This window comes from Filicampus tigris, chromosome 12 (genome assembly GCF_054856515.1).
Source record: "Filicampus tigris isolate MCC_2025a chromosome 12, RoL_Ftig_1.0, whole genome shotgun sequence".
Taxonomy (NCBI): domain Eukaryota; kingdom Metazoa; phylum Chordata; class Actinopteri; order Syngnathiformes; family Syngnathidae; genus Filicampus; species Filicampus tigris.
Genome location: NC_141228.1, coordinates 216070 through 229718, shown reverse-complemented (window position 1 = coordinate 229718; position 13649 = coordinate 216070). Strand labels below are relative to the sequence as shown.

The 13649-nt window shown below is 43.0% G+C and overlaps 1 protein-coding gene across 9 annotated transcripts in view; it reads left to right on the top strand.

Moving 5' to 3' along the window:
• The window catches only part of nlgn1 (neuroligin 1), a 282639-nt gene that overhangs the window by 144958 nt on the left and 124032 nt on the right, over window positions 1–13649 (top strand). For 6 of the 9 annotated variants that reach the window (XM_086048405.1, XM_086048403.1, XM_086048412.1 and 3 more), the window contains one exon: window positions 87–239. The exons of the other annotated variants lie outside the window; for them this stretch is intronic. In XM_086048405.1, the coding sequence (XP_085904531.1) occupies window positions 87–239 (153 nt within the window). The remainder of the gene's footprint in view (window positions 1–86; window positions 240–13649) is intronic. 9 annotated transcript variants of the gene reach the window in all.

Below are 13649 nucleotides of genomic sequence, written 5' to 3'. Positions count from 1 at the left end.
CTTTGGCTGCCATAATCACTTTTAATCACTTTTATCTAAACTCCTCTTTTCCCCAATTTCTATTCCTTTTCTTGCTCTATCTTTAGACATAAGGGAGAGTGGAGGTCCCAAGCCAGTCATGGTTTTCATCCATGGTGGATCCTACATGGAAGGAACTGGTAACCTGTTTGATGGCAGTGTCCTGGCCAGCTATGGAAATGTGATTGTCATAACAGTCAATTACCGGTTGGGTGTTCTAGGTAAGGATATAACCATACTGCAAAGTTTGTATAGTATTTTGTATAGCTGATCAAAATGTCTGGTGATAGATACTACAGTGAAATGAAATCCTTTTGGCTTATGTGTGACTGCATACAAAAGTTGTGTGGTGGCTGCAAGTGAGGGATTTCCATCTACATTACTACTACTACTACTACTACTACTACTACTACCACACTCATGGGATATCTTACACCACACACTCAGCTGAACGAGGTTAACATACATAAAAGTGCCATGAATCATAATGTGTATACATATTGCAGAACCGAAATATTAAAGTCTCGTAATTTGAGGTTCTGGTTCATCCCAACTGCTTCACTCTCAGCTGAAAATTGTGTGTGATAGTTGGAAATCATCGTTGATGAAGCTAACAGAGCCACATCATCTGCTAAAAGCAGAGACCCAATAGGATTTTTTTTTGTGACAAAATGGCTGCTCCATGAGATTGTTAAAAATGCGTGGATGTTTCTGATTAATTCATATTCCACAAATGCAAGATTAATACGAATGCTGTCTTTACAGTAGTGGGGGTGCATAGAACACACTGTAGAGAACTACTGTACATACTGTAAAGAACATTTTTTACTTCATTTTCCAATAACCACTTGATATGTACAAAGTTAGCAACTGAATGCTATGGTCTCTCAAGAAGAGAGAGCCGTTGGAGCCCAGTTTGTTTGTTGAGGAGAGCTGACTTTCTAGTGGAAACCACACACACACACACCAACTTGAGCTCTTTCTCTGCCATAGAGGTGAATTTCAACATCCTTGGAGCTAGCTTCTGTAGCTGGGTATCGCATGGCTAAGGTCCCCCATCTTCCGCCGTTGCCCAGTTCATACTGCACCAACCCACTTGACCCCTTTAACAGGTGGTGTGCACGGCCAGGCCCCATGGTTGTAGGCCTGGTAACCAGGCACTCTTCATTGAGCCTCAGATGCAGGCCTGGCTCCCTCCAGAAGGGGACCCGATGACCCACATCCGGGCAAGGGAAACACAAATCAATGTATATTATTCAAGTAGTCATTTGAGCCCTGCTTTGTGTAGTCCTTCAATTAGGAACTGTTTGCCATTGGCGACCCTGCCAGAGGCACTAAGCCCCTGACAAGGTAGCTCATATCATAATTGGGACATACAAACCCCAGTTTGTTACAGTTTCATTTAATCTGAGGATGAGAAAGTCAGACAAGGCCATCTTTCTGGGATGAGAGAAAACAGTGGTAGTCAAAAAGAGCACACTGTAGGGTCAAGTTCAGTGAATATAGTGGTGTAACGAATATGCCTTCATGTGGACCACATCTCCAGGGCTGGACATAAGATTCAGCCAGGACTGCCACCAAGTTTGCTCCAGCCTCATTTCAAAACAATCCCCAGGGAATCCCTGCCATTTGTCTTGATGAAGACATGCTAGGACTAAAAAATAAAGAAACTCTGGATAAGGACAGAGACGTTGTCGCCTGTAGAACCTCTCAGACAATGTGTTATGTATTGAAACTCGGCTTGGACCAGACTTTCTGGAACTTCTCCAGCGGGAAGTCAGAAGGTTCCTCTCGCAATCAGCAGGGGGCCAGACCCCGATGAACATTGGCAGGGCTGGACAAAGACTGACCCCAAAAGGTCGACATGGGAACTGCAGCTTTAGACTTCCTATGCCTTTCATTCAAGCAAAATTACCTTAAAATGAAACATATTCGAGTGTATGATTGTGTATTGTTAACTGTGCTTATCCTGCTAACTTTGCATTGATAAATCTGCTTCTCGATGGTAATAATCATTGTCCTGGTCAGGTTTATGACAATAGATTTAATAAACAATCAGTTTAAACTCATATTTTTGTCTCCTAAACTTCGGATGCATTCAGAATGAGATGTTTTCAGCTGAAGCATGAAAATTGATGCCAGTTACAAATTGTGAAACGCGCAAAGGTTTTAAAAAGGACAATTCATTAGACTCAAATCTAACTTTAATGTCACGAATTGAGGCTCACCTGAAACGGGAGGTGGGGGGGTGGACACTTCACCACCTCCCCTTTTTCTTAAGGAGATAAAAGATCTGGCCTTTTGTCCCCGAACGCTCTCTCTCGCTCTCTGTTTTCTCTCCAGTAGACCTCTCCTGAATTTTTTATCTTTTAGGTGCATTTTTGATTGCGCTTCCATGCATTGTCATCCTACCGGAAACCTCCAGCAGTCGACCTGCAAAAGCTGAGGATCTGGGTTTTCAAGCTCCATCACCACGCATACTGTATGTGGCAGATGAGACGAAATCTGGCTCTGTGAAGCAAAAGCTGAAGCAACATGCCGGCTTTTCCCCCTTTCGATTTAGGCCAGCAAAATCACAACTGGGTGGTCGTGGGGAAGCCCGACACCGCGCAGCGGCCGGGCCACATGAGAACCCAACCAAGCTTTTTGGTCCCACTCCTAGCTGCCCCCTTTTTCTTTTTCCCCTTTCTTTTTTTTTTCTTCCATCTGCAAACGAGTGAACGTCCTTTCCCCTGCCCCTCACATGAGACTACGCAAACATAAGTGACCACTTTGCAGCTCGCCACGGCTTTTTCAGTGGGTGCATACAAAATTGGTAGTGAACGCTAGCAAACGTTTTGCAATTCATAAAGCAAGTCATCCTTACACCTTCTCACGATCACCTATCAAACATCCTATTTTTCCCCTACCTCCCAATTATTTTTTATATTTTTCCTTTTTTTCTCATTATTTTAGGCTTGTCATATCATAGTACTTTCTGTTTCACTAGTTGTAGTTAATAAACATTGTTCATATAGAGAAGTCCCGCATGAATCATGTGTGTTTGGGTCAAGGTATTAATCTCTATTTTGTTCAAAGAACTCAATTTATTTTATTGTCGCACATTCACATTTCAAGACTGATTTACTGAGGTTTTTCGTCAAATTCTCCTCACAGTCACTATTAACTATTGACACTCTTGAGTGACCCCCTTTTTCGCTACAGTGGCATGACTTACACATAAATATATGAATATAGAAAACAATCCTGTAACGATGGGTATCAATAAGATTTTATCAGTACTACTGTGGTTAATGATACTTCCCAGCTTTGATCTCGAAGCGGTTCTGCTGGCACCAGTCCACAGTTGTCACCCGCGCTGACGCGGGAGTATGAAGAAGCCTTAAGGAATTGTGTGCAGATTCGACCCATGGGGCCAAGGATAAAGGGAGCCGGGAGGCAATGCAGCGGAAAGCTACCTCCAGGTCCTGTTTCACTTGTTCGGCTTGGGATTAGACTGCGGATGGTAAACCGGACATGAGACTAGTAGTGGCCTTAAGTGCCCGATAGAATGCTTTCCAGACTTGCGATGTGAACTGGGGGCCCCTGTTGGAGACAATGTCTTGTGGGATGCCGTGCAGCCTGAACACATAGGTTACCAACAGGTTAGCTGTCTCCACGGCAGATGGTAACTTGGAGAGAGGGACAAAATGATCTGCCTTGGAGAAACAATCTACTATGGTTAGTATAGTCTTAAATCGTTCTGACGGTGGGAGGCCGGTAAGGAAATCTACAGCAATATGTGACCAGGGGCGTGGCGGAATGGGAAGGGGTTGAAGGAGGCTAGCTGGCGGGCGATGTGAAGACTTGTTCCAGGCACAGACTGTAACATGCAGCAACAAATGTCTGGACATTTGCCGTCATGGAAGGCCACCAGAAGCACTGCTGCACAAGGGCAAGAGTCCGGTGAACTCCTGGGTGGCAGACGAGTGCATGAAGCAAGTGAGCACTGATGATCTGACTGTCTCAGGAACTAACAACCGGCCGGAGGGACAACCGTTAGGTGTCCTGGAGGGCCTCCTGTACTTGTTGCTCCACCCGCAATCTCATCGCCCCCACCACATGTGGGACGAAGTGAGGGAGTGAGGGTGGTTTCACTGGCAGACTCCTCCCCATTAGGGGTAGCTGTCAGGAGAGAGCGTCCGGTTTCATATTCCTTGGGCCTGGGCGGTAGGTGAGGGTAAACTGCAGGGATGGGATGAGATACCGTCCTTCTCTACAAATAAAAAACCCGCCCCACTGGAGAGGAGGAGCCTCGTTCAGCCTTGGAGATGTTATACAACCGCTTGGTTTGTTTTTTGCATATATTCAACAAGAGAGCAGGGTGTCTGGGCTTGGTCATCCGGGAGGACTCAGAGTCGAGCTGCTGCTCTTCCACGTTGAGAGGAGCCAGATAAGGTGGCTTGGGCATCTGATTAGGATTCCTGGAGGCCTCCCTGGTGAGGTGTTCCGGGCATGTCTTACCGCTCAGGAGGCCCTGGGGACACCCTGGAGGGACTTTGTCTCCCGGCTGGCCTGGGAACGCCTTGGAATCCCTCCAGAAGACCTGGCTGGGGAGAGGGAAGTATGGGCGGATGGATGGATGGATTTTATTTATTTATTTATTTATCTATTTTTCTTCTTCCACTTTTTTTTTTCTTTACCTGATACCCTGAGATGGCAAAATCCTTGCGGCTCCCCTTTACTCACAGTTTCAAGAAACATTCGATCAAAAAAAACTGCAGCTTTATAATTTTATCAGTGCTAGGGTTGGCGCATGATTTCAATGGGAATCAAACTGAGTTTTGCACATTCCGAATAATGTAAAATATTTACTTCATCCACCTTTCATTGCATCCACTCATTAAAACACTAGAACTCCGAAGGCCTGGCCATTTGACCAGTATACCGAGAATCCCAGGCCTGGGAGACAAAATGGGAATTACACACTGCATAATCAGTTAAAAGTGTCAGAGTCAGCATGCCTCAATCTGAGCATGGAACCAGCTGGTGAAGATCAGCCCCTTAGGCAGGGCCAGCCAGGGAGAGGACCAGCCCACATTATGTTTAGATTTTGAAGACAGCATAAATGTGAGGTCTGCATGTTAGACCGTGCCCCTTTTCTGCCCTCGCCCGTCTCGGGTGAGAGCATTCGCGAGGATGGAAAAGCTGCCCAGATCTGTTCGTATGATTCCTGAACTTCAGGGATGGAAAATAAAATTGACAAGAAAATTCAATCGAGTTGTTTGAGTCTTTATTTACATTGGAGACCTTCTTGAAAGATAAAACGAACACACATTGAGTAAGTAGTTTTCTAAATTGCTAATTGGACTTATGGACTCGCGGCCTACAAAACATTTCAACAGTTGCTCACTGGTATTGCAAGCAGACTACATTTTTGTCAAGGGTAGCCGTGACTTGAGTAGCCTAAAGGCCATATCTCATTGAGCAGCAAGTGTTTGCATTGTAGCAAATATTTGGTTCTGTCGGGGCTCATAAAACATTGCAAACATGTTCACAAATAGTTTTACACAAACAGCAGCAAAGCAGTCGTTAGCAATTTTCCAAACTGTCGTAACTTCTTTTTGATTTGCCAGTAGAAACCACATGAACATAGTTCCAGGTCAGCCATGATGCCTCTAACATCCATGGAAGCCCTGAGAATCTTTTTTTACAGGTGACACATTTGTACACTCGTTTTGGGGGAAAAAATAATTGTCGTAGGGTGCCTTGCAGAGAGAACTCTGCCAGTAAAAAACTGTTCTACAGCTGGCACACTTGTACACTTGTTGGGTGCAAACAACTGTTACATTGTGCCTTGCAGAGAGGCCTCTGCTCTTCAACAGCACATTTGGCCTCTTCCTGGCAGAAATTAATTTCCATATTGCTGAAGTCCATCTTCAACGCAACAGTGGACAACAGAATACTGAATGATGAGGAATGTTTGCACACCTTTTTGTCTTGGGTCCATGATTCACCTGCTACTCGAGGAGTTGGCTAAAGGTCCCAAACGTTCCCAAACAGTAGCAAAAGAGTGGCAAATATTTGCTAATCTTAGCAATACAGTCCAAAATAGTTGCTACTTCTGGTACAAAATTGTGGCATGTGTAGATGCAATGACCTCTCACTCTCCACACCGTTCTGTGTTTTGTTTGTTTGTCAGAAAAGTGTTTGTCTGAAGGTTTTTCCCTTCAAACCACAAGGGAATACAAATACAGTCGACAGTCTTTGTTGGGCATTTGGAAATACAAGATTTGCAATGTTTTTGGACAATCAAACAGAGACACTAAAGGGAGTCAGATTACCTCGTCAGTTTGCCACAACACCGTACTCGCCACTACTACAAGTACTCCTCCCCCGAACAAGAGGAGCCAAAAGCGGTGTAGTCGGAATCAGAAGAGGGACCAGCACGGATGTATCTGAGCTAGGAAGAGGCTAATTCAACTCTCCCTGCCCTACCATCTATCCTCCTGGCTAATGTGTAGTTGCTGGACAACAAAATGGAACATATACGACTGCTAAGATGACTCAAAAGTTGAGTAATTGCTGTCTGATGGTTTTCACTGAGACATGGCTACGTCATAAAGTTCCCGATTCTGCCTTGTACTAGAGCAGCTAGCATGCTCATCATCATCATCTTCCAAGCCGCTTATCCTGTACAGGGTCACGGGCAGGTGCTGGAGCCTTTCCTAGCTGACAATGGGCGAAAGGCAGACTACACCCTGAATAGGTCGCCAGCCAGTCAGAGGGCACACACACAGACACTGAGCGGGAACTGATCCCACGGTGCCCGCACACAACTCAGGCGTGTGTACCACTACACCATCAGTGACCCCAGCTAGCATGCTATCGAGCGGATAGGGCCATCGCAAACGTGCAGAGATGCACACAGTCTATGGCAGGCAACCAGGCCATCACAAACCTATGCGAGCAACACCTCTCTCCTCAACATTGTTTTTGCATGTATTGCACTATTTTTTATACGTATTTTGTATATTGTATAGGATTCTGGTACGTGTAATTTTGTTCTTGCGTAACCATTTTCCCCACCAGTTTTACAAATGGAAATCCCCATGTAAGCGAGAACAATAGCAAAGTAATATGGGCCAGTCAGAACTAGTTTGGGTTTCACATGTAGTGGGGGGTTGTGGGGGATGGAAATGGATAAATACCTCACTGCATATAGACCACCACTTCAGTGCATGTTGAAGATTTGACAGTCTATGTGTGCGTAGTCAAACAACTTATTTTGCTAAAAAAAAAAAAAAAAAAAAATGCAAAACTAAAAAAAAAAAAAAATACAGGACAGGGAGGTGGTGGATTGGGCAAGGGGACTCGGGCATGGATCATGCAGGGGGAACATTTCCCAGTTACAAGTTAGGCTAAACTCTGGTCAATAAATCTTACATAAGATGTCCCTGGGGGTGGCAGTGATTGCCTCACTTAGGCCCTGTCTACACGTAGCTGGGTTTTTTGAAAACGCTATAAGTCTGCGGTTAGCCCTATCATCCACACGTCCCCGGAGTTTTTTCAGTGAAAACGCAAAACTCCGGCCGCAGTGGAGAATTGTTAGAAAACCGCGGCTACGTGTAGACAAGGCCTTATATGCCTTTTCAGACATTCCTTCTGGGGCTAATTCTGGGGCACTTTAACATAACAATAGCTTAGTTTATCCCCTGACACAACACTCCATTCCTGGTCAAATGACCAGGCCTGGGAGTTCTACGTAGGTTGAGAAACTATAGCCCCTTTTCCACCGCAGGAACCTTTGGAGGAACATTTCACTCTACCATGGTAAAGTGGTTCCGCCTTTTGTTTCCACCCGAAAAATTTACCAGGGTAACGGATTGGCCCGGGGACATTTCTGGGGCCATTTCGGCCCTGCAAGTGACCACGGCCATTATGGCCTACCAGGAACTCTTCTTGGGGGTGGACTGTGCTGACGAATGCCGATTGGTCGGTCGAATTTGGGGGTGTGTTGTTCACAACGCCATTAGCCTTTAGCTCCGGTAACTGCTAACTCTTTGTGCCATCGCTGTGCTCGCCATCCAATATTTCAAGAGTTAAGGAAAAGTGGAAGAATATCTAGACGGACGAATATGTGCAGGCTCTTCTGAGCATTTTTGGGGGACAAAGACATCCAACCCAACTTTGAATCGGCGACAAGGAGCGACCAGCATGCACCAGCTTACTACTGCCGAGCAAGGTGGGTTTAAACTGTTCGCACGTCAAAACAAGTCCGTGGAAGATGTAAAGGTAAAACAAGACGAGTAATATGCTCACGGATCACAACAGCCGCAGTGGAAATGACCATCGAGTGAGAAAATTGTACGATCAACTATAGACGCCATGGGTCGCGTTCTTGGACACCGGAGCAATGGATTCTGCTGTGGCGCTACTGACGAAGGTAAACACGAAATACTCAGGAATACTTGGAATATTGTCATTTAGTTACCTGTTGTAGTAATTTCCAGCAGACCCACAAATAGTGTAAGTGCATGTGCACTGAAAATGGTTAGCTGTTCAAAGTCTCACCACTGAAGTATTTATAAAACAGGATAGTGGAATTACTGTCTTCACAGAAAATAGATTCGTTTTGTAAGCCACTGTAATATTCAGTATAAAAATACAATAAATTGTTAAAAAAAACTTTTTGGGGCATGTATTTTTGATTTACAGCTGTTCTGGATGGACATTTTGAGAGTTTCAAGTGAAGAAATCATGAGCCGTCATCATCTGCTACACAGAAGTGCAGTGTCTCCTGCGACTCAAGCATCGCCAGTCCTGGTAAATGTCATTTTACAATGACTTGTAGGTCACTTAAATTATTTACTGTTACTCATTTTGCTTTTGAATGTCAAAATGTCAGCGGAAAAGGAGCCCAATCAACTCTTCCTGGATCCTGGATGTGCTGTGCTGCTGTTTCTGTGGCATGAAAGTAAAATAGCTGTTATACTCACACAAATGCTTTGTGGCTTTATTTAATTTGTCACCTTTTTTAGCAATTATCAATCGCATTGTTTAGTTACTTATAGCAATAACAGGCTGATGCCAAAGGTAAGGCTCTGCCTCCTGAACATAGCTTCCACCTTTATAAACTCAGGTACAGTACTCATGAAAAAAATACAATCTTGCATGTTAAACAAAATATTGCACCTGAATAACTATATTTCAAAAAACAACAACTGTTGAACATAAAATGCAAATGTCTGCATAAATCACTGCCTTATATCTACTAATATTAAATTATGATATTTTTCTGCACGTTTTTGATTTGCAGCTGTTGCACATGCTGAAGAAGTTTTCAGTGCAGGGACAAGTGTGAGGTCTCCATTAGGCTACCAAGAAGCAACCCTCATCCAGCGTTTGCCCGTGTCAGTAAGATGTTTCACTAACAATAACTTGTAGGACAATTCCGTTATTAAATGTGCGTTTCTATCATCATCAATAGGAAACTGTGTAGGGGATGAGACCTTGGATTCAATCACAGAAATGGAAATCGCAAGGCAGGAGTTCGCTGTGGCAGAAAATGACGTATGGCAAGCCAGACACACAAGTTGTGAACGATGCCGAGTTGGTCCGGGTGCAAGACTAGAAACATCAGCCCGGCTTCTGGCTGTGTTTATTTTGTCTTTTAATGTGCACAAATAAAAAGTTGCAATGTATAATATCTTTTTTATGTAATTTTTGGCCGTAATTAAAAATTCCATAAGAGTTGTCAATGAAGCTATGTATTTATTTCATTTATTTAACATTTACTTATCCAAGTATGGTATTTGCAATGCTGACCAGGCTACAGACAGCGGATTAAAACATGGCAAAATAAAAGCAAATACATACACGCATATATGCTACAAATAGGTTCAGCTATTATGTGTATTAGGTAAAAACTTTTTCATTAAAAAAAAAGAAAATTTATATATATATATATATATATATATATATATATATATATATATATATATATATATATATATATATATATATATATCACTGCCTTATCAAAACAAAGGGGAAATAAAAAGATATGTTTACATAAGCATTAAGCAACAATACTTTCACTCTGATTTTCATGTTGACACATTTGAATATTAATTTTATATTTTAAAGTTAACAAATATTAAACTTAGATAAATAATATGCTAGCCTAAATGTCACTTAATTATTTTCTACCTGCAATTTGATGTTGATGTAGGGTGTCAGTAATGAGTAGGGAAGTAACACCTCCCACTGATGTGTCATCAGTCTCATTTGCATAATTTACCAAGAACTATGAGTTGATGTGGAAATGCAAACCACCTGGGCCACAGGAACCTGTGTTAACAGGAACCTATATTACCAGGAACTAAATGGCCTGGGCTTGTTGGTGGAAAATGGTATTACGAAAATGGGATGCCAGATCGGGTGAGCACAGGGCTTGACCCTCGATCCCCCACCGCCAGACCAGGAATACACATATTTGGCCCTTTTGCCAGTACCCAGTCTTTGTAACGACCTGCCGGAACCAAAAGAAGACCAACGCATGGTCTTTCCAATCCAACCCCCTCGATGGCCTGGACGTGCTATCTCAGCAGGAGGTCACACTGGGGCCAAAACCAGCATAAAGACGCCGGAACCCCTGAGTCTTGATTCAATCAGGCTGTCTCTGGTGGAGCTGCCGGAGACATCACACCCACAGGATGCGCCCCCCTCAGGCGCTACCACCCACCTGGAATACACATTTCAGCAACCAAACTGCACATTGGTAGAGCATGTGCCACCCTTAGTGGCGAGTGTGAAGATGGACTGATCCACGCCTGCAACTGAAAACTAATTACAACAATGTTTTGATTTGTGTCCAATGTGTTCGTGTTGATCTCACCTTGGGAAACGTCCGCCATGACGGAGGTGTGAGTGTTTGCCGGAGGCTCAGTCTGCGTATATGACTCTAATTAGCATCCCTAAGTCATAGTTTTCATCTTGATTGACCAGTCAGTTTGCTGTTATAAGACACTGTCAAGTTACGTAATTTTGCATGTTTTAGTAGTGTTGAGCGTGCATTAGATTCAATTGCACGATGGATCAAACATTTCAACAAACGCTCCGTTGGCCATTCAGCAACTTAAATCTGAAATGCTGTCTCACTTCGACACCACAATGGACAATATACAAAAAAGTCTGAATGGAATTGAGGGGAAGCTATCCACACTGGGAGAGCAAGTTGTGGAATTAGAACAGCGAATGAGCAGGAATGATGACAACACAACAGATCTTGCAAAGAGGGTGAAAACTTTGGAAAAAGAAAATGCTTACCTGACAGCAAAAGCCGAAGACGGGGAAAATAGGAGCCGGGCCCACAACCTCCATTTTCTGAATGTTCCTGAGCATGCAGAGAGCCGAGATATCGTGTCCTTTATGGGTCAGCTGATCCCATCTCTTCTTGGTAAAGAACATTTTAAACTCCCCTGCTCCTGGAGTATGCACATCGCACTCCACCACTTGTGTTCGATTCCTGACCACTTGTGCAAAAAAAAAAAAACACAAACACAACTATTATGTGTTCCATCATCCCGGAATGTGACCGCCCTGTTGTTCAGTGATAAAAAGAAAAACACAACTACAGCTATCTTAACTTTTCTGCTCACGTGTGCCAAGCTCTAAAAAAATGTATTTCACAAATTTGGGAAAACGCGGCCCAGGCGTGGGAGGGGAGCGTATGTTAATGAAGCGTCATTAACATGCGCACGTCCCTTTTAAAAGTCCATGCAGAATTTTTTTCTCTCTCTCTCTCCTGAAAGAAAACACTAAATCTCCTGAAGAAAAAAAAGACGCTCCCTCTCCTGAAAAGAAAACCTCTCTTTTTGGACACTCGCTATCTTGAACTTCACTCTTTTTGGAAACTCTCTCAACTAAGCTCAACTTGGAAACTTCAAATTCTTGTTTGATCGCCAACTAGCCAGTACAGCGCGGCCGCATCCCCAAAAAGGTGCGCCACCTCCCTCCATGCGGGGTGATAGCATAGAGTCCTGGTAAAGCCGACCAGCTATCACGACCAGTGCCCTAACTTTTTCCATTTTTGGAACTCGACTTTTCTTCTTCTTCTTGCTCACCTGGGACGTCACACTCCGTGGCAACACTTCCTCCCCTTCGCCGAGCGACAACAACCAACACCCGTAACTGCAGCTTGCAATCTCCTGCGGGCCATACGATTGGTGCATAATTAACTTGGGAATCAAGTAGAGCTTGGTATAAGTCAGCTGATTTTAGCCTGGTACGCTAGCTCACTGCTCATTACACGTGCACACCTGCGCACACGCACAACACACACACCCACACACCCACGCACGCACAGTCACATCGTCCGGTCCTAATGACCCTTTCCTCACAAGCTTGTGATATTCGTTTTCAAACCTTTGATATTCGTTTTCTTCATTTATTTAGACTTGCTTTAGTATAGTCAAAATTTATATCTGAACATTGTAGTGTGTTTCGTTTAGATAGCTGTAGAAAATAAATCATTGTCATATACGGAAATCTAGTGTGAATTGTGTGTGTTTGAGTCAAAGTTTCAATCACTGATATGGTAAATCGGACCTTCAGATTTTTAATGTAGCGCCTTCATATATTAAGACTGAATTACGAGGACTTTTTCGTCTGTTTTGTCCAAAGAATCAACTCAAAACGGGCGTGGTGCCCCCTAGCGGCGATCGCGAGTTAGTGCAGGTATTAACCCAATCGCCGCCCATTTATTAAATTGAAATTTAATACTAAATAATCACTACAAGAGGCTAATGGGAGTCCTAGCTGGGCCTAACTGGTCCGGCCCAGGAGTTTTGTTGGATTTGAGCTGCTTTCCTAACCCGACTAACGGTAGGACTGCCTATGACAGCTGTTGTAGTCCAAGGATAGGGTTATCTAACTCTAGGTTCGATGAGGAGGTTGGTTGTGACTAGTCATGTAGTAAAAGACAGAGATTCCACTTAAAATGAAACATCAATAATTACGTTCGAATTTAGAAATTGTAAATATATTCAAATGTTCCACTCACAATCAGAAAATGCAACAATAAAGTACCCCCTGAGATCTCAGAAAAGAAGCAAAAATATATATATTCAACTAAGTCCAAAGTTCAAACAAGATGTATAAAAATGTATAACACAGGGGGTATTTTTTTATTGCACTAAAAAAAAAAAGAAATTGTGCTACAGCCTCTTTAATACTTAGTGTTCAACTCAAGACGTCCAAAGGAGGAGGCTGAAGATCCAGGCACCAGGGCATATGGAATCTGGTTCCAGATTTAAAAAAAAAAGTATACACAAAATGTGCAGAGAATTACTATTATACAGTATATAACACATTTATTAACTTAATGTAAAACTACACTTTAACCTTCAAATTTCCAACAATATGGTTTAAGTCTAACGTTGTGGCCGTTTTAACGGCTTCTCAACGAGTTATGCATTCTAACGTAACACAAAATGCTATGGTCACGTAACTAACCGCATTTCACAAAGATTCAGATCCAAGTCCAAGTATATATATATATATATATATATATATATATATATATATATATATATATATATATATATATATATATATATATATATATATATATATATATATATATATAT